Raw genomic sequence first — 22,301 nt, forward strand, 5'->3', positions numbered from 1 at the left:
ATGCTAAAAATTAAGTTTAGTCACACTGCATCTTGCATCTCTTAGAGAATGTAGAATGTTCCAGTATCTTTCTTGGGGACTTTTCCATTACAAATATACTGTTTTGGTTCATCATAATGATTTTTTTTTTCTTTTTCTTCTCTGAAGTGCTTGACTTTTTTGAATAGCTGGAGGACATCTGAATTTGTTATCTTCAGGGATAACTCTTTTACAATATTAATAATTTAATACGATATCTTAATTAATTATCTTAATAATTTTAATATGATATCTTTGAACTTGTAATTTTTGTTATGAAGAAACAGTTTTCACAGTTTTGACACGGTGGCCTCTTGTTGCCTGCAGATGCTACAGTCTGAATTCATCACAGCACCAAAACACAACCTTAAGTAAAGCATGTGAGTGTGTTCATTGTATTTGTCTAGACAGCCCTTTGAAGGATGCCTCAAGGCTGCCCACAAAAACAGTTTCACTGCCCATAAGAACAAGAAACCCTTGGGTATAACCTCAGAGCACACGTACCCAAGAGCAGTGTTAGTATGCGGCACAGTGTGCCCAGTGTGGCTATTTGCAGGTGATGGGCAATGTACTCTTGAGGTCATGATGTGACTGGGCTGTGGGTGCATCTCTGGGCTTGCAGTGGTCCCAGTGGCATCTGAGACTCCACTTCTAAGGGATGTGAAAACAAAGTTGAGGTTAGTGTTGATTTCAGCTGGGAGAGCCAATTCTCTGAGAGTAGACTTAAGAGATTTAAATGTAGACACAGGACTCAGAGTGGAGAGTACTGTGGGCTTTAAGAAGCTCTTTTATTTTTTTATGATAACAGTGGAAATTTGTATTATCTGTCAATACAATAACGATGACACCACTAAGAAGACTCTCATTTTCACTGGTAATTTGGAAAGTTTCTTCAGGCCTCAGCAGAGAGCAGAGCCCTCTATGAAACCCTTGGAGCTGCTTCAGATCATGGTTGAACCCAGCAGAGGGTGGGATGTGGTGTCCAGCAAGAGGAAACATGGCCTCTTAGCATGTGCTGTGGGTGGTAGAGGCGACATCAGCTGGCTACTTGGAAGTGAAGCTGGTGGAGACAGGTCATATAAATTATGTGAAGCAGAAAGAGAAAACTGATGTGCTGTGAGGAAGCAAAACTCTACTGTCAGGGTTGGAAGCCCAGGAAGGTAGCTTGTGTGGGGTCATTCTCCATAGCTGGTCTGTGGACATCAGAGAAAAGATCAGTTACTACCATGCACTGGTAGTCACCTAGTCCTGCAAACAACAGGGTAGAGGCCTGCCCCTTCCTTGACCCTCCAGTGTTTACTGTCACTTGTAAACCTTGAATCACAAGGACTGCAGGCCCTAATTGTAACCACCCGTTTTCCTGCAGGTGTGGTGGAACGGCCATTTCCCATGTTCATCAGGAGCACCTTTAGGTTGTGCTCTTCTGCATCATTAGAGGTTATTGTAAATGCTAAAAAATCCACACATGGAGTATATATAACTAGGTCTTTTCAGTGGTTTGGTAATACCCCATTTGATTTGTTACTTTTCCAGTCAAATGTGTGGCTTACTTTATGGCTGATCTCCATTTCTTACTGTTTTCTGGCATGGGATATCTTTTTCATAAAATTCATATGATTCATGGATTACAGTTTTTTCTGTTGAAATGCAGTGTGTCTACAGAATCAGTTGTGACTGCCACCATGCCTGTGACTTAATCTACATTAAAAAAAACCACACCACTACCACCAACAAAAATAACACAAGAATCAGTAATTTGGAAGAAATTCTTACCTGCTGTTTGTGTAGGATGGCCATCTGTCTGGCAAATCCCAATGAGGAACTCAGATACATTTGAGAAGAGCCAGACAACCTTCTGACACTTGTTTCTCCAGCAGTTGTTGTGTTTTATTCTGCCCTTTTATTTTCTTATCAGGTGCTGATGAGACTGGTGTTTTTGTTGTTGTTGTTGTTGTTGTTTTATCTGCACTCAGGAGCTTTTGATTCTAAGTCCCAGCACTCTTGATAATGCTAGATCATTCTGACCAAATCACTCTTTCTGGGTCTAAATTTTGGAGGTTCTCACTTACAGTTCATATTTCAGGAAGTACTTCTGAAAATGGGCATGAGTGCAGCCACAGAAATTGATAAATACCCAATATCCTTAGTCAGTTTTGGGAAATACATTTAGAATTGCTGAAAAACACCAAGACAAACTGTGTTTTAATGCCAAGTCCCACGTCGTACTTGAGGATCATTCCAGATATATTAGTGATTGTCCATGTAAATGGATTCCAAGATGCAGGACAAGCTGAAATGTCAAAGTGATACTTCCTAAAGACACTCCTTTTATCTCTTAGAAATGTAATATCTTCATATATAACCAAGTATTGACAGAGCATCCATTTTGAGCACATAGTAGAATATAAGTGCCTTTGCCTCTCTCCTCTGAGTCTCTATGTATGGTTATTGAGATCCTATTCACAAATGGTCCTCAGTTTCTGTGAGAGGCTTTTTTTGAGCAATAAAGAGCAAACACTCCATTTCTTTGTGTGTGTAAGTTTAGGGGCACTTCTATTAATTTAAAAGCTTATAAAAGTATTCAGGAAAACATTATCTACCCTTAGGAATATCTTGTTTACTTTGTTGTCTTCCATATTACCTACATTATAGAAAGTGTTTGATCCCCATGAACCTTAACACAGTTACCATTCCAGTGTTAATTCTGAAGATATCTTCAAGGGCATTTAGATAAAACTAGCAAAAGATGTCTTCTGCAGATATAGTGTATGTTCTTTTGTGTGTGCAGCACATTGCACTACACTGCGCTTCCTTCCTGGAGTAGCAGCCTGGATAAACCAAATAAACACAACCTTTTGTAGATGAATGGTATATCCTGCAACTAAAGGTTAAAGTGTCATCTAAAGATTTATCCTTCCTAATGGATTCATTGGGTTCCTGTGATAGGCTCATAATTTACTACCTTTCATATATCAGAGATTGTGTTCTCAAAATGGTGTTTGGGGATTTATGATATTGAACAGGGTGAATTACATGTGAAATTATCAGCCATCCTGTTTGACATTTAGTCAGTGTTGACAAGAACTGGGCATTTAGCAAGTAGCACAATCTTCCAATAAGGTTGTTTAATTTCAAGGCTGTTGTTAATCAAATGTTTCTGGAGAAAATCCGTAAAGTAGGCTGTTAATCACACTGACTGTTGAGCTGTGGCCAGCCAGATGTTGGTGGTGTCTGTTGTAGCTGTCATACTCCCTTCAGAATATTGTTAAGGTATTGCCTCCTTGATGGGAAATATTTCATCCTTCAACCCACACAGACCTCACAATTTGGAGGTGGGTGGCACAAAACGAAATGGTGACAGAGAGGTGGGGAAAAAAAAAAAAAAGACAATACTGTATTAATCAAGTAGATTGAGATTTTGGAAAACTAGGTTTGTATAGGTGTGTCTGCATGTGTCAGTGCTTTTCAAGGCACATGCATATGTACAAGACAGTTAAGTCCTTATTCTGATTCTGCTGTTTTCCATCGTGTCATGTTGCTTCTGTATGGATAAGACACCCTGTGTTAGGAATGTCTGCTGTACTTTTGAAAAGAGCAAATGGCCTCTTTAGGCTTCATTATTGCTGCAGCTCTGTAAACACTTGCAGAACTAAGGAGGTTTCTTGGCATATGCACTTTTCAAAGTATATTACTATCTGGAAACATTTCATTAAAGATTTCCTTCCTGCAGTTCCTGCCTTTCTTATTTGAGAGGTCTTGGTTGATACAGCTTAAGATTTTTTTTTCTTTTTTTTTTTTTTCTTTTTTTCTTGTCCAGTTTGGCTTCAAATGGCACTTTGTGGGTTATGTCTACACTGTTGGATGTTTCTATATGGCCTGCTGTCTTGTCTCCAGAGGAGAAAAAAATATATGTTTGCTCAGAGGGTCCTGTCTAACCATTTGATTGCCTCCTTCTGAGCCTCTGATCCCGCTGACACAGGCCTGAATCTGCCATTATTGCAGCCACACAAGAAAAGAAGTCATAGCTGGCAAGTGTGTCCTTGTCTGTATCTGTATTGTCAAGCCAGATAGAGGAATTGCTGCTGCTGTGAGAAAATTTGGTTTTGATCTGACTGCTATTGTTGGCTTGTCTGGGACACCTGTTGAATAAGGGTTCAAATGGAAGCCATTCATTTCATAAGTCTGTATACCCAAACACCGTGAAGGGTCTAACACAATTCAGGGAAACAATAACGGGATTTGCATCAATTAGATACCTGTAAATCTGGGCAACACGGGAGGCAGCTGCAGCTTTTTGCATTATTTGAGCATATGATCAATCAAGTAAAACCAAATTGAGGATATGTAAAGAATTTGGCTATTACCAAATTGTGTTCAAGGACAGAGAGGATGCCCCCTTCAAACTGACAAGCCCTTTGGCATATTCTTTTCACTTGGAAGTTGAAAATGCTGATCAGAATCTTTCTGAGGGAGTTGTCTACCCCTTGTGTTCACTAAGAAAAAAAAAAAGTTATTGTTTCAACACAGATATTCTATCCTTAAATTTAAGCTCCCAGGCCTCTCACAACATAAGAAGAATTACAGTCATGGATATTGCATGACAGTTTATGCACAATATCTAATGCATTCTCAGTTTTATGAAATATGAATAATATTGGAGACACTTTGACTGGTAGTTTAGATTTACACCTGCTTTTTTAAGGTGGAAATGAGGGACATTCCTAATGCTCATTAGTGACACCAGAAGAGATAAATGAATACAATGAATAAACTTCCATAGAAGTGGGAAGGAGAAAAATATATCGTATATTTGGATTATTGAAAAATCATACATGTTTTAAATATATCTGGAGGTTTTTTTTTTTCTTCCTTTTTTTTTTTTTTTTTTTTTCCCCTTAGCGTGGAAGGCTGAGAGGACATGGTTTTGAAGAATGTTTCTTCTCTTTTAAGGCTTATTATGGAAATTAAAGCATTCAGCATAACAAAAATGATTTGATGCATGTGAGACTTCTGTTATGATTTAACTCACATTGCCTGTTTTTGTTTTGTGACATACAGGACAGTTTTCCAGCTCGTTTTGGAGGAATACATTTTGTCAATCAACCGTGGTATATCCATGCCCTCTACACAGTTATACGGCCCTTTTTAAAGGAGAAGACACGAAAAAGGGTATTCTTCTGTTTAATTTTCCATTACCTGGCAATTGTAGTAAGCAGGTGTATTATGCCATAAATAAAGTAGATATGCACAGTATACCAGCTTGTTATGAGTGGAAAGTGTTTAAATGCATCTTCATTGTAAAGAGCATCTTTACCCATTTTAGAGACAAACACTAATTTATCCTTCAAGGACACAGTCAAGCTGTGTACTTAAATGTATTTTTTACACACAAGCATATGCTTTCTCCTGGGTTACATAAAAATACTGTCAACATTGCAATTTCTATAAGAAAGTCATTGCAATAAAAACTTAAAATTATTAATGTTTGTCTTTTATGACAGAGTTAGTGAGTACCGAGTCCTTTCCTAGTGATTTCCTTGACATTAACATGAACTAAAAAACACAGCTGGTGCATAGGAGCTTGTACACAGTGACTTGAATGAAAGGCAATAAAAGGAAATATGTGTGCATGCATGAGCATGAGCAGTCTTTCAGATGTTGCTTAATTTGTAGCATTTGCATCAGTGCAATTAAATTAGAGGTTGGTGGTGATAACACATAGAAAGTTATTATTTCAGTAAGAGGAAATTTGTCATCCAGGAAAACACAATCAACGTTGCATACAAAGCCACTACAAAGAATATATTTTTTGTTTTCGTTTGTTTATGGGGTCAGCTCTCTGAGGAACTCTATTTTCTCTCCTGAAACACAGACTACAAGGCCACAATAATCCTTGGTGTTTAGCTGTTTTTTGCTGACAGATTATGCTTGAGAGGCCTCTGGCATTTTGAACTACAGATCACAAAAGCTTTTATGTAATATCTGTTATAAATATGCAAATGAATACTCATTCTGCAGGATTCAGTTGCACTCCACCGACTACAGCTTCAACAAAGAACATTACAGTGCCAGATATGTTTGAGGCCTATTTAAGTCAAGCACTACATATGCATAACCAGGGAGTAAAGTAAAACTCCTGTGTATGTTACAAGATTAAAAATGAGAAGGTAGTTGAATGTGAGTGCTTATCAGTTAGGTATCTACATTTTTATTAAGATGCCTGTATCTGTATCTTATATTTATAGAAAAGCTAACTTTCTACAACTGTTTTGTCAATTCTGAATCAGGTTGTTAAATATTTATTTGGAGTTCAAAATTTATTTTCAAAATGTGAAAGCTGTGACCACCACTTAAAACTTAAAAGCAGCTTAAAAGAAAGAAGAGAGAAAGGAAGAAGGAAAAGAAAGAAAGAAAGGAAGAAGGAAAAGGAAGGAAGGAAGGAAGGAAGAAAAAGAAAGAAAAAGAAAGGAAGGAAGGAAGGAAGGAAGAAAAAGAAAGAAAGAAAAAAAGGAAAAAAGAAAGAAAAGAAAGAAAAATTATGGAAAAAAATCACACAGAATTATCTTCATAATTTTATCAGGATCTCATTATTTATATTGTATTTATCCTGAATTATTTTTGCATTTTTTGAATAAGTCTTGTAGATTTGCAACTGACAATTATATTCAGATTAATGTAGTACTAGGCATGTATAAAAGTAATTGCTAAAAAGTGAAACATTCACTTTGAATGACACGGTAAACCAAATTACTTACGCCATTAATATTTGTTCCTTCACACAAGGATAAATTCCTTTCTGAGACGGAAGAATATTATTGGGTTTGCATGTTTATATTAAGCTTCCTGTATCTGCAGCTGACTGGAAGGTGGGCTAAAATACAAGACAAGCATATATTTGGTGTTTTTGTCTTTCTGCCCTTTGAATTTAACTGTGGATAAATCATTCTAGGGATACAGCTGTCCAGAGAAGTCCCTGACATGTGAAGTGCGATGTGAATTGGTAGTACTTGATATGTCTGTGTGTATACCCCTGCTTGCCCCATGAGGAGCAAAAGACAGTGTTATGAGGCAACATCCTACCTTGCCTTTCTGGCTACTTCTGCACTAGTAAATTAAAAGAGTGCTGGGCACTGCTATTCCTGCTGTTTGATTGTACAGGCACTCACTGGTATGTCACCGGCTAGTGCCAGCTGGTGCCTTCTTACACAATACCCAGGACCTATCTGAGGATGGCAAGGACCAGTGAGAAGTACGGATGAAGTGAGCCTCTTCTAGAGATAAAGGGAATTTAACCATATGGATGTGAACTGTGCCATGACACTTTCTCCTCGTGCCTGAAGTGAATCCTGGTTCATTTGCTAGTCTGGTAATAACTACTGTGAGTTTTCTGTGTAGCCAAGCCCAAGAGCAGGTATTTCCTCTTAGTGGAAGTTCTGCAAGTCCTCCGAAGTGGGAGAAGGCTATTGAAATCCAGAGGTGCTTTGTTTCTAGTGTTCATCGATCACATGTTGCAGATCTCTGAGGAGAAATGATGAGGTTAAATATAAGCAGAACTATAAATATGAGTTTACGTATGCATTCTATACATGCTTTATCTATATAAAAGTAAAGCATATTTGAAAATAGTTCAGCCCATGAAAACATTGATGGACAATATTAAGTAGTGCATCAACTATTCACTTGTGGTCACAGAAATTATTTTAATGGTATTACTTACTTTATATGTTGTCAAGTATGGATGGTAGCTAGTTGTGGTATCATATAAAGGAAGAAAATCTTTTTCATTACATTTTTATTTATCTTATCTTTCATAGAACTCAAGACCAGATGCTGAAAATCAATACTTTCAGCAAGTCCTTAATACACAGAATGAATGTTGATTTTATTTATTAATTTATGTACTTAATTTATGTACTTTATTAATTAATATCAAGATTAAGGAAAGCAAATTACAAAATGTCGGCACTCTGTCTAGTCTTCAGTCTGTCTAGTTACCTGACATTAGTTCTTACCCTCTTTAGACCCCTTGTCCTGCAGACATTTTAAGTCATTTATCCTTTAATCACTTAGTTGGTTTGCAAATGCAATCTGACTGTGCTTAAGGCAGAGGCATTGTGTGCCTTGGTGGCCGTTGCTGTTAGCCCAACACAGCCAGAATATTGAAACTGTAAAATATCCTGTAATAATGCTTATGTAATTTGAACTTTGATGATGTGATACTGCTTTGTTTTTACCTGTTTATGCACATACAGATATTCCTGCATGGTAATAACCTCAACAGTCTACATCAGCTAATACATCCTGAGATCCTGCCTTCAGAGTTTGGAGGAATGTTGCCCCCCTATGATATGGGGACGTGGGCAAGAACACTGCTAGACCATGAATATGATGATGACAGTGAATGCAATGTGGACTCCTTCAATGCTCCCCCAAAAGATATAGAAAAGGATCTCTCTCCCAAGTCCATGAAAAGGTGGGTTAAAGGTACCATCGTTTTCTAGTATTGCCATGAGGTTAACATTTGCCTTCCTCCTCTTTTATGAAGCTGTAGGTAGTTTCCTCAGCTTATTGTGTACAAGGACTTTTTTTTTTTTTCCTAAGAAGATTGATGATGAGTATAGCCCTTAATATTAACTATTACCTATATGAGTTTTGAGCTGAGTAAAGTAAATTATCTCAGCAGTGCCACATAGGTAGTGTATACAGTACTGTTTGGAATAAGCTGATATCCCACCCCAGCTTACATCAAGTATTAGAGAGTCATTGAGACTCAGTGCAGAGGATGAGATGGGACCAGTTGTCCAGCTGGAGAGTGATGGTGACTCCTGCCTTCCTCCATCTCATATTCCAGTGCCTGGTGTCTGCCAGCCTGTAGGGGCCAGGACATTTTCACTGCCTGAACTGTCCATCACAGTGACTGCACGCAACATGAGAAAAAGTAATGAGGAGAACCAGGACAAAATCAGTGCCAATTGTTGTACTCAGTTCTGGTGAACTTCCTGGATTAAGATATTCTTCTCTTTGAGGAGATACAGTATAATTACTTGCTGTATTTTACCATTCAAAAACAAAATATGGTGTTGCGGTTTAACCCGGTCGGCAGCTAAACACCACACAGCAGTTCGCTCACCCTCCCCCCTCCCTCTCTGGGATGGGGGAGAGAAACGGGAAAGTGAAGCCTGTGAGTTGAGATAAAGACAATTTATTTAGACAGGAAAATAATAATACTAACAATAACAATAACAATAATAATAATAATAATAGTACTACTAATAATAATGTGTACGAAACAAGGGATGCACAATTGCAATTGCTCACCACCCGCTGACCAATGCCCAGCCTATCCTCGAGCAGCCAGCCCCCCACCCCGGCTAGCCACCCCTATATATTGTTTAGCATGACATCAGATGGTATGGAATACCCCTTTGGCCAGTTTGGGTCAGCTGTCCTGCGTTTGTCCCCTCCCAGCTCCTGCTGCACCCCTAGCCTACCCGCTGGCAGGACAGAGCGAGAAGCTGAAAAGTTCTTGGCTTAGCACAAGCAGTGCTCTGCAACAATTAAAACATCAGCACGTTATCAGCACTCCTCTCATCCTAATCCAAAACACAGCACCCTACCAGCTACTAGGAGGAAAATTAACTCTATCCTGACTGAAACCAGGACATATGGGGAGAGGTTAGTTACATCTACTGTAACTATGGAAGCAGAGAGGTTATTCACTTGGGAGAGGTGAATCTGGTCCAGCCTTCTGGCCAGCAGAAGAGAAAGGCTAGTAGAAGAGAAAGGAAAAGGTTACAACAGGGTAGTAAAAAAGGTTGAGTAAGGCAGCAAAAGTCAGAGTGCAGCTCATACTGGGTAAGCTTAGCAGTGAATCAGAGAACATACAGGGCAGAAAACTATATATAAAGTCTTCCAGAGTAAGTCAAAATATGTTAACTTGAGAATTCAGTTTAAGGAGATGGTATTTGATGTAGAAAGGAGAGAGACTCTTGGAGCAGATCAAACAGGAGAAAATATTTTGAGACTCATCAGTCAGGAAAATGATTTTGGCTAGTGAATATCTTATAGATTTGGAAGGACAGTGCAGTTTGAAGGAGAGATTTTTTTTTTTAGGAAATAGAGAGGAGGCAACAGGATATTGCTGTAGAAATAAAAAAAAAAAAAAAGAAAAAAAAACAGTGAAGTTTAAAGATTTTGTATCAAAAAATCTGTAAAACCTTGAAAATGAGAAATAGCGAAAGATTGGCTGGGAATGAACTAGGACAAGGAGAAGTTAAAGAAGATCCTGAATCCATGAGAAAATATGAAACTAATACAAGTAATGGAGAAAATGAGAAAGTGAAGAGCCTGGGGAGGGTTGGGGAGGGGGGAAGTGAGCAATACATTTATATATGATTTGCACAATATACAAGAATTGTAAATGGTAGAGAAGCTACTGAAGAAAGAAAGAAAGAATGGAATATAGGAGCTAAAATGCTAAAGTCTTACTGATGCAAAAGGAATTAATGAGAGGAAATTGCCTCATCCAAGGATGCAGCAAAGACCCAGACTATTCTGAAAAAGTGCAGTAGAAAAGCAATGGATTGACAAATTCTTCATTCTTTCTTAAGAGGAGAAAGCATACTTATATAATTCCCATTTAACTTGTGCTTGAAAAGTCTTTCATGCAGAATTATACTTCAGTGTAAACTCCTAATCTGCAGTTTACTGCCAGATATTATTTCAGTCTGGGTTAGCTGACACAGTAGGAGGCATATTGCAGAAAATAAGCATGCTGAAAATTGTATCTACATTATATTCAGACGAAATTTTCTCACCTTCTTCATATTCATTTTCAGTTAGCATATCTGCAGTGCTTGCTGAAATCCTCCTTTTCAGTTGCTGGATATAAAAAATACTAAGCAGACTTACTGTGCTAGTACCAAGTAGAAGGGAGTGGTAGTAAGATTCTGAACAGAAAGTCCCAATACTTTGGTATATTAAGTGCACAGACTGTGATAAAGTAGAAATAGAAAAGTTAAGGTATAAATAGATAAATCAATTCCATTTAAATTTAAATTTAATTTGAATTTGGCATCTGAAGGATTATGTTTCTCTTGGCTTAAAACCACACTAAATGTGATACATTACTGCGGAAGAACGACATCTAAAAACCATGAATTAAATCAATGAAAAGTGCTTGACTTCACAGACCAAATTTCACAAGGGTGTACGAAGTGTCCAACAATTTTGTTTAATTTGGCTTGGCATTTTAGAATTATAGTTTATTGCTCTGAAACAATATCCTTCTTAAACCCACATCCTGGTGAGAGTTCCTTTCTTTGTTACTCATTTCTGCCCCCACGTGAATGACTGAAGTTCTTTCAGATCTCCTTGACCTTTGGGTGAATTGGATGACCTCTGCTTGAAGGAAAGGCTGAGCATGGGGAGAATGGTGGAGATATGAAAGAATTAATCCCACACAGACCACCTAGGAGAACATGTTCATATTGTGGCACTATTGCAGCTGTCTCAGCAATCTTGTTTAGTTTGTGGCTTTGTCCAAAGTTTGTGGCTCTCACAGCTGAGGCACCAGCTGGAGCTGCAGGGATATGCGTCCAGCTCTCAGCTAACTACACAGGGTCGATGTCTGTATTGACAAACTTTGCAAAGTATCCATGTGTGGCTTTGGTTCCTCACCTTTGTAATGGGACTTTGCATTACAGCTCTGTCCTACTATGATTTGTAAGAATTTATTCAGCAATGTTTTAAAGTTATTTTGGAGATGTAAATAGAAGGTACAAATATTTTGTGTGCCTTCATGCATAAATTGCTGCTGAATGGAATGACAGTAAATGTTGATTTAAAATGAATGAGAACTGTTTTTTCTTCTACAAGGTATTTGAGCTCCTGAGCTTGCAAGCCATACATCAGGCTTTGTGCAGTTTCTTTTTCACATCTGCCTTGTAACTGGGAAGCTTGGATACCCAGGGAATTTATGGTCAAAATTCCCTTCCTGGAAATGTGAGGCCAGGTTTATGGTTTTTGTCTCCCCTTCAGTTCCCCAGATGAAAACTGGAAACATTGGTTGCTCAGACATTGGCAGCCTAGGAGAAAGCTCTGTCTCCTATTAGTATTTACATACAATTAGGAATTCTTTGAAATTAGTATGCTCCCACAGCATTACTTATCTTGAACTGAATTTTCCAGGAGTACAGCTTTCTACCAGCAACATTTCAGTCAGCTTTGCACAGTGTCTTGTGAAGATTTTCAAAAAAAAAATAAATTGTTCTTAATTGAGTGGTTTAGCTTTCAGCCTGATGAACTAACATTCTAGATGGGTGTTATTGTACAGTGCTAAAAATAAATAAAGAATTATGTATATCACAAGAAAGACCACAAGATATTTAAAGCTAATTTTCTTGACTTTATCATCAGGAAGAGAATGTGATAATTGCTATTTGAAAATAACAATTGTATTGTTATTATATTCAAAGTTTTGATGTAAAGTTTGATTCAGATGTTTCTTCTTGTCTGTGCTTTAAAGGTTTTCTTTATAGTTTTTGAGAAAAAGACAATTAATCTCCTGTTATCGGCCTCATTCATTGGTTTCAGTGGATGGTGCCAGTGTATGAGAATGTGGGACTGACTGCATTTATTCATGTTAGGAGAGATCAGAATTAGTAAAGCTTTTTCTCTGTGCTGTAGCCCTGCAAATGGGCAAATCTCTAGTAGTGTTGCAGTCACAGTGTTCTTCTTCTGATCAAAAATTCATGCCTGCATTGTAGTGATGTACACATACTCTAGCCATGTCAAGTCCTTTTTACAGAAAAGAAGAGAAATACACATTTCTAGTGTGATACTCATCTCACTTTAAAAGAAACATCTAACAAAGGTCTCTTTTACTGTACCCTAGAAGTGTCTGTTTTTTGACAAGCTGTGACATATGTGATGTGAAACCCATTCTTACCACTTCAGACTTTGTTTCTAATGGAGCATTTTGATTTTGCTGGAGGCTGAGATTTCCTCTTTCTCCCTCACACATGGCTGTTGCAGAGTATCAGTACCAGTGTTATGCTTCTGTGCTGAATCAGAGAATTTGGAGAAAGTTTACAATCATCATTGAACTAGCCCTTTTGCCATCCTTCTCTGCTGTGTTTAGCTGAGCTGAGAAGTGAGTTTGACAGATGTGTCCACTGCTCCAGAAATCCTGCTGGCCATGGCAGGGTTCCCCAGGATTTTCTTAGGAGCACACACTGTTGCATTTAAGTGCTTTTTGGAAAAGGAGCAAATATGCTTCCAGCTAACTAATTCCATGCCACTAATTGCAGCATGCCATTATCCATTTGGGTGGCTGAATTACACCTTCTTTACCAGCCCACTGCCATACAGCCTTCTGGTAGAGAGGGTCAGTGCTTACATCAATACAAAAGCCTGCTTAGTTTGCCCTCTATTGTGTGCTAAGAATGCGCTCTTTTTCACTGCCTCACTGGAAAAAGAGGATCTGGTTTTTCTGCCTTTTACCCCTATTTCCACAGAACAACACAGAGCCCTTTAAAGTCATGTGATCACTTCTTGAATGTATTTTCTGACCATTTGTGATGATCAGATGCCCGGAGTACCTGTATCATCATTTTTAAGCCCTGGCAGAAACGAAACTAAACAAAAGAGAGCTGAGATTTACCCTCATTTTTCTTCATCTAGAAATGTTAAGTGAGCATGTCACCCTTCTGCAGGTCTCAATCGGTGGTGGATCCTGGGGTGCTAAAACGCATGGATAAGAATGAGGAAGAAAACATGCAGCCTTTGCTTTCCCTTGACTAACAGTTCCTGAGCATCGGGCATGAACTGAGGTGGAAGGCATTGCCTCTCAGCAACAAGCAAACCATCAGGAAGGAGTGTACCAGCTGGAATCCTATTTACTCACATTAATGTAGCATAATGGAAATGGGCAGAAAGCTTTACTATTCTGCCTGAATTCTGGATGCCCTGGGGTGAAAAAGAGGAGAAGAAATAAGGAAAGTAAAATAAAAAAAATGAAATAAAATAATTTAAAAAATGAATCAATAATTTATTCTGTAAGTGCCAACTTGTTTGTAAATACGATATAATCCTCCACTTTGACTTTGTAAGTTATGGTAAGCAAATGCTATGGAAATAAATGACTATTAATTATATCATTGAAGTGCACCATACAAAAGAGAAGAAAATGTGTGCACACATGCGTGTACACAAATAGAGACACATACTGGACAAGGAAAAATATCAAAGCCAATTAAATGTTATCCTTCTTGTAGGAAGCCATACTGCAGCTAACATATTGACTGCTGTTTTGTTCTCTCTCTGCAATGCTCATGTAGTGTGCAAAGATAAAGAGGGAATATAAGAACTTGGAGATGCTGTAACCAGTCGAGTATTTCCTCAATGTAGGAATTTATTTCCAACTAACATTGTGGCTTAGGATTGTGATTTAACATAAACCATGTAGCATTGTGAAAAAGATAACAGATGAGCTGGAACCAACTCTTTGACAGCTTTGTTGTTTGGCTATATGAGTCTGTGAGGTTTTTTTCCTTAACTATTTTGTTTACAGTTTGCAAGTAACTTGGCTTGTTACCCTAATCTAGGTGTTATAATATGGGCCATAATGGAGTTACTTCTCTTGCATTTTGGATGCATGTCAAGAATTTTTCCAGAACTCTGTTCTCCCTTGGAATGAGAAAGTACAGTGTAAGAACCAGTATCTGAAAGTAAAGCTTGACAGCAGAGGTTAAAGTTAATCACTGAATCCTGTGCACTGGGAGACTTGGATACATATATATATATATTTTTACCAATCTCTGACAAACTTATAAGGTTACATTGTTAGACAAGTATGTTTCACTGAAGGTTTATACAGGAAATCATACCTATTCAATGTACTTAGATATGCTATAGATTGTATATTGAGATGATGTCATGAATAATATAATACAACTTTCCATAGAGCAATGGCATTCCACTCCAAACAATATGAATAAGTTGTAGTCAAACATCTCAGCCTATGTTTCTGGGGCACTTTTGTTTTGGTTATAGTGTAAATGTATATATTGAACATGTGCCATAATAGAAAAATACATCTTACCTCAAAAAGGCAACAGGTTTTGCTAGGAATTAAGTCAGCTGAAATGCAGAGGCTGTGTCACCTTTTTTGTGTGCTGATGTGTATGCAATCTATTGTATACTGAGACAAGAATACATCCATTAAATAGCCATGCATTTCTTATTAGGACTTAGCTTTGCAATCAGAATGAGAAGGCACAGGATACTCACCAAAACATCTGAATAATTAGAGATATTGCAACAGCATAATCTGGACAATGCAGGGACTAGTTGAGAATACTCTCAACAGCTGACCACAATGGAGGAAATAGCTAATAGCTACCCTGCCTCTGAAACTCTGTGATTTAAACAGTTTCTTCCATTACTTCAGTGATCATTGAAGTTTCAAAGTTGCTGGTTGTAGGTCACTTTTCCTTCCCGGGGTGATTGCAGATGTAAGAATAAGTAGGCCGTAAAGAGTTAAGAGAGTGCAGAGAGTGAAATCTTGGAAATGTGTCATCCCAGAATTTAGATGTAACTCCTATGGTGGCAACTTTGGTGTTCCTCAGTGCTGAGACAAGCCAATCTCTTCCAGCATTAACCTTGATTAGCTCAGGCAGCATGCAGATAAAGCTCTTGTCCTTGAAACATTGCTAAGTAGAGTATGCCCCAACATGCAATCATATTACAGAATCTTGTCTAACTAGTCATCACCTTTCCACTCTCTTATTTCTGTTTTCATGATACAAGTTATGAAATGCAAAGGGAAAAGATATGTAGCCTGAACTTGAGAAGTGTTTGTCAGAGGCAATTCCAGAAAGTGTACATGGGAACTGTAGGTGCCTACATCTTTGCAGTTCATCCTACAAGTTTTCAGTAGTAAAAACTTTTGTATTAGTACTTCTGTGCTTTGAGGGGCTTGAAAGACCAATGATTTCTTAACAGCAATTTTATTCAGTTCTGTCTTTCATGAATCTTGTAACATCATGCTGTATAGGTAAGCTATATCTCTAGGGTTTATGTAAGTGCCATAGTTGAACGCATGTTATACATACCCATGTTTATGGCTAGTAGAATTGTGTATTGCCATAGATCTGATTCTTAAATCCTTGTCAGATAAAACTGTAACATCAATAGAAATTTTCTCCTTTAAGGGCTTCAAGATTTAGTGTTCCACATTTATGCAAACTGTGCCAGTGGTGATCAAAATCTTCATGGATGCTTTTGTATACATGAGCCAAACCTTGGTGTATGCCAGCACAATGCTGATTGCAGAGTACACCAGCTGTCTGGTCAGAAAATGCAAATGCCTCTTAAATCCTTACAGAGTATCTTTGTAGGAAAATATATCTGCTCAATTGTATGAAGCTTCTGCACACCAACTGATAAATTTGTTTTGTTTATGAATCCTTTATTTATGCACTTAGCTGTAATTTATGTAATGTTTTCTGGTGCCTGAGTTCAGCTTGCGGTTAATGAGTATTAATATATTATTTTCAGATAGCGAAAGTAGGATATACTAGAAATTTGCTTAATTGGGTCCTTATCTTTCACCAAGAACGAAAGTACTTTTTCAGTAAGATCCTCACTGTTAAAGAGTTGGGATACAGGTCTTCTTGGCTGCAGTTTTCATTTCACTGAAACAAATTTTTGCAGTGGTAACTGCAGTTGTGATATTGGATAAGAATCTGAAAATGGGTAAGAAAAATAATTATCCTTCACATGCTCTCAGTATTCTTTGAAGGCATTTCTCTTTTACTCATTAGAGTACATAAAGGGTTTCCTCCTTTCCCTTGCTTCTTGTAGAAAATCGTTATAGGTAGGTCAATTTTTAATAGCTGAAATTTGGACTGAAAACTTTTTCCAATCTTTATTACTGTAGGAGTTGATGTTGAATTTTATAGCAGAATTGAATTGCTAAAAATAGAATTCAGATGCTTGGGAGGGTCATTTTTATTTCTTACCTTCAATGTATATTGGGTAGAATAAATCATGTTGTGCTTATGCATGCTGATATGCATATCAAAAGAAAAAATAAATCCTGCAATATGAGGAACTTAGTGGAAAGACTTGATATACCTGTCCAAGCAGCCAAGTAAAATAAATAAATAAATAAGCAAACAAATAAATAAATAAAGTAGAAGAAAAGTGTAAAATAATTTTATGCCTTTGGCAAGATCCCAAAATGTTCCCCTAAACAGTATCTCTTCCATGAAAGACTTGGATGGAAATATATGGAGAAGTTATGGAAACTTTCATGCTCAAAGACTTGATCTTGTAATTGCAGATGTACAACTCTGTTGGCTTTATAAAGACAGGTAATCAGTCCCCCTAAGCTCCAATAAACGTGCAGGATCCCAATAGTTATTAAATGTAAAATAGCTTTAAGATGTCTTTACAGAAATGTAAATTTATTGTATAGCATATTTAAAAATATGTTTTGCACTCTGCAAACATACTATGCCTAGACACAAAGAATATTTACAGAGGTGTACATAAGGAAAACACAGAATTAAAGAAAACAGAAGTAGAAGGGACCTCAAGGAGTCAGCTGCATTGATGTGTGGAAGAGCAGTTTAGCTTCAGTTATGTCTCTCTTAAGAAATTGTTTTTATTCAGTACGTTGCATAGGATGTTCTTTGTATCATTTAAACAAATCACAGCAAAGCCTAAGCACAATACCTGATAAGATTGTAAATTGAGAGTATTTTGTTAATGTCTTTTATGATTTACCTGCTCTCTTTGGGAAATTAAAAAGTTTGCCAAGTGTAATAATTCTACCATTTAGAATTATCTGGGAAACATTTTGCAATAAGCTCTGGTCATGTCCCTGTTATACTTTTTGTGTTATTATCAATGTAAGTAATTGTCCAGATTTTTGAAAAAGTCATGTTTGGAAGAGCATGCAAGAGAGAAAATTCAAAATAAGGCTTCAGAATTTTGTTTAGAATATTAAAATATTCTTTGAGGCTGGGGGAGCTGAGTTTGTTTTTGATAATCTTTATTTGCCTCTGGGGAAAGTACTTTTGAACTATCAACAACATTGGGTACTGGGACAAATATTAAGATGAATATCAGTGAAAAAAAAAAAAAGGAAAAAGGTCTCAAAGGATTGCACCAAAAAATCACACAGCTGTGTAATGTCATTTTAGTAAAAGGCATTTTGTGAGTAGCTTTAGAGCACGGACTTGTGGTGCTGAGAATAGTACTTTCATCCACAAAGTTCAAAGCACACTAAGAAATCAAGAAAATAATAGTTATCCCATTTCTCAGGTAGCAAAATAGAAACACAGCCACTTAGATATATTCAAATCTCAATAGAAGACATTTGTGTTAAGTTTATGTACAGCAAAAGTGACACTTTGATCACTCAGACTGGTTTGAACTGAAAGAGAGAAAATATTTTGTATGAAAACAATGTCTGGCTGTTGATTCAGTCATGACTAGTTTCCTTAGAAAAGCCCTAAATATTTTAGCTTGAGCCCCTTACAAAATAGAGATGGTCTGCTTGAGCTATATCTGAATGTACGTGCCTTTTGCTGAGGAATTGATAAAAAGGGTATGTCCCCAACATGCAATGCCTTTGTTCTCCATGTAAGTAATGGAAAAAAAAAATAAATTCTGAAGACCTGATCCCGAAGACTTTACATCCAGGCTGCCTGACAGAGAACTCTGAACTTGGCAAGGGACGATCTCCTCTTAAGGGCCTTGAACAATATTTATGTCCTATTAATTATACAGGGAACATTGGCATTTAAAGGCATCTTGAAGTGACCTCAAATGAAAGTGCAAGCTAGGTAGGTAGGACCCCACATCCTGTATTGCCTTGTAACCTTCAATGATGCTGTGTCAAGGGTCTGTATTTAGCATATTAACTTGGACATATCCTTTAGTCTGTATTTCAACTTTCAGTTGTGTGGGAATTTTTTCATATCAGATTTTGAGATCTTGATTTGTTTCCTTCATACAGGTCTGTATCTGCAAAAAAAATGACATTGACCCCTGTTGGAATGCACAACTTGCAATATGATTTTGCTGTTAAAAATAACAACTTGTGGTATGCTGGGCATTGGTGCAGTTGAGACATAGGTCACAAGACCCCACTACTTTGTCATTCATTCTCCAGTGTTTTGTGTGTATATACTGTTTTGATTGATAGCAGATATATCAAACTCATATGATATGAGTTTTTTTTAAAAAAAAAAAAAAACTTTCAGTTTTTTGCAGTGAGTTCAAAATCTGAGTTGGTGGTATTGCTGTGGAATTCAACTGGAAAGGAAACACTGTGTATAATCAAAACAGAGACTGGTACAAGGGAAGATGTTGATGCTTCCTTATGGCACACTGTTTATGTTAAAACATGGCCAAAGTATTTGTCAGTATTTGACTGACTCTGGTCAGTCAGCTCTTTTGTTTCAGAATCAGTCACACACAACAAATCCTCTCTAATAAAGGTGTTGCAAAGCTTCTATTTGCTGTTAGCAGAGAGTTCACTACCACAACATTGACATATCTGAGCAGCAGACAAATGGTGGGGGTTAATTAGGATTTGTATTTGATATGGAAATGCTGCTCGGATTCCTTAAGAGGCTGCTGTGTCATCAGCAATGTACAGCAGTGCCTGAAGGCAAGCATCTCAAGTTGGGTCCCTTGGTTAATAAAAATTTAAGGGGAGAAAAAAAGCAAGGGGAGAAATAATTAAAAAAAAAAAAAAGTAAAACATTAATTAAAAACAGAAGTTGGCCTGCACTGGAAAGCCAGATGAATGGCAAAAATGATGCAAGGGAATTTGTATGAACACAGAAGAGAATCTGTGGCCATCTTGTATCCTCCATCTACATATGAGCAGTGTTCCAATTTTTCACACCGTTTCACTTTTATGGTCATGATGGAGTTTTCTGAATCTTTAGAAGATGCTTTGAGTTACCGTGTGGAATCAAAGATAGGGTGGCTGAGCTTGTGAACATGGCTTAATGGATCAGTGCATGCCACCAGATCCTCACCTAGAGATGGGCCCTGGGCTGACTCAGACTTGGGGACCTGGAGAAATACGCAAACTGCAGTGTCCTGCCTGGCTGTAGAAGCCATGCAGGGAGAGAAGGAAAGGAGCCACATGCCCATGAGGAAAGGTGGGAGGCCTGTGGAAGAAAGGACAATGGGTAGACGGAGTGAACAGATCAGTCATTAGAACGTAATGGGGAAGGAGGCTTTCACTTGCTCTGAAATTGATTTTAAAAAGGCCTTACAAAGCCCAACAGCACATCTGTCAGAAGAGAGAGAGCTTCTTTCTCTCTTTCCAACACAAACTTGGTTTTGATGCATTTAAAACAGATGTATATGCCAGGCCTGAATTGTCTCTGCTGCTGTTGTTTCCATGAGGGATGTTGGGATGTGAGTATCACATAGCACGCAGGAACTGCAAAGCTCATATTCACAAACCTGTTCAGAGGAAGAGAAGGAAGAGATGTGCTCCACAAGTTCCTGCTATGGAGGTAATTTCATTGGAGAATTCAGCACTTGTTTGGATTAAAGTCTGTCTTACCCTGACATCCGTATCTGCACCTCCTCTGTGCAGAAAGCTGTGTTTTAAGTGGTGTGGGGACCCCCCCAAATCCACCTTGGTGTCTTGTGCTAATTATGCAGCCTTCAGGCTGTGGCTGGTGATATGTTCTGTGTCTTTAAACAGGTTTGCTGGTGATGTTAATAGTAGCCATTAGTTACCAAGAGTGGAGACGATTTAAAGAAAACTGACAATTTTAAGCATTCCACTTAATCTAAAAATACTAAATTGGTGATATTACAAGTAATGCCTAAGATTATAATAACATAAAAGGGTTTCAGGGTTTGGTTGCACTGTATCATTGACAGGACATATTGCATAATCACTTTCCCTTAAATATGTTTTTTCCTGAGGTTCATATGCATCTTTCATGCATCAGTGGCCGAAGAAACTAAAAAATAGAAATTGTGATTCTAAAACTATGAATATATTCAGAGGGGCATATGCAGAATACGTGACAGTTTAAAAAAAAAAGTGTTTTGCAGTTAACTGTCTTTCAACTTGACAATAATGTCACTTTAAAATCAGTTGGCTCTAGCTTTTTCATCCTGTGGACTCGTGTGAAATGCATCCTGCAAAACTTTCCCAGATTTGCATCCATTCTTCTCTTACCCCCTTGCATTGCAGAACATTCTGTTTTCTGTACATATTTTATTCTGTGAATAACTGGAGAAAACTATAAAAGACAAACAAACAAAAAAAAAATACAACAAACAAAACACTAATGATCTGCAGACTGGAGCTTGAGAATTGCTGTTTAAAAGTATTTCCCTTACAGAAATCTCTGGTAACAGAGTGAAATGGGAAGGGAGAGCAGTGGCTGACCTCCCCATAGAGGAATACAAGAAAGATTCTGACTAGAAGTCCACAAAGGTCTAGATAGACAATCACCTGAGACAGCTCTTGCGATTTAAGATGTTGCCTTTCTGTGACTGTTAATTATCACTCTTCAGCTGGGGATCACTGCCCCAACATGTTAGCAGCAGTAGATTATGGAAGTACTCCTGTTCCAATGAATGCTGTGCACAGCTCACACTGACTGTTGGTTCTCCTCTCATGCACATATAAAATATTCATATAATCTATTAAAACAACTCTGTTATGAGAATAATGATTAACAGCTAGTCATGGCAACATCTGAAACTGCAGTAGCTAGATTGCCTATCTGTGCCTTAAGGCTCTCATGATCTGTAGTACTTGCGTAGCAGCAACCACTGAATAAATTTTTTTTGCATGCAACTATCTACTTTGGAGCCTTACAGAAAATGCTATAGCACCGTATCAAGAAATAAAAAATTACAGAAGTAATTTTGAAATAGCTCTTGTATCCTCAGGATTAGTTTTGTTTGTTCATTTCTAATTCAGTATTATTAGGACTCAGGGGGTCTGAGATCTGTAAAGCCAGGATGAGTCTATCAACCATGTTCTCTCTATGTATATTTTCAATAAGTATTCTTTTCAAAACTTGTTGTCAGTTTGAATTTCATTATTGGACCTGGTAAGATTGTTAATTTTGGTCTGTTGTGTTCCAACATGAAATCAGAAGATTAAGCAACTTTGTGAAATATGTCACTCTTTATATTGTATATTTAAATATCATCAGTTCTCTGTGATCAATGGGCTGCTTTGGAGAGTACTACTACTTTTAATCATTGTTGGATAC

At 37.6% G+C, this 22,301-nt stretch overlaps 1 protein-coding gene across 1 annotated transcript in view; it reads left to right on the forward strand.

Moving 5' to 3' along the window:
* The window catches only part of CLVS2 (clavesin 2), a 62,837-nt gene extending 43,290 nt beyond the window's left edge, over positions 1–19,547 (forward strand). The window contains exons 3-5 of the mRNA XM_035538356.2: positions 5,077–5,187; positions 8,271–8,491; positions 13,734–19,547. Coding sequence (XP_035394249.1) covers positions 5,077–5,187; positions 8,271–8,491; positions 13,734–13,821 — 420 coding nt within the window. The 3' untranslated portion in view covers positions 13,822–19,547. The remainder of the gene's footprint in view (positions 1–5,076; positions 5,188–8,270; positions 8,492–13,733) is intronic.
* Positions 19,548–22,301: the final 2,754 nt, after the last annotated feature.

Source organism: Cygnus atratus, chromosome 3 (genome assembly GCF_013377495.2).
Source record: "Cygnus atratus isolate AKBS03 ecotype Queensland, Australia chromosome 3, CAtr_DNAZoo_HiC_assembly, whole genome shotgun sequence".
NCBI lineage: Eukaryota > Metazoa > Chordata > Aves > Anseriformes > Anatidae > Cygnus > Cygnus atratus.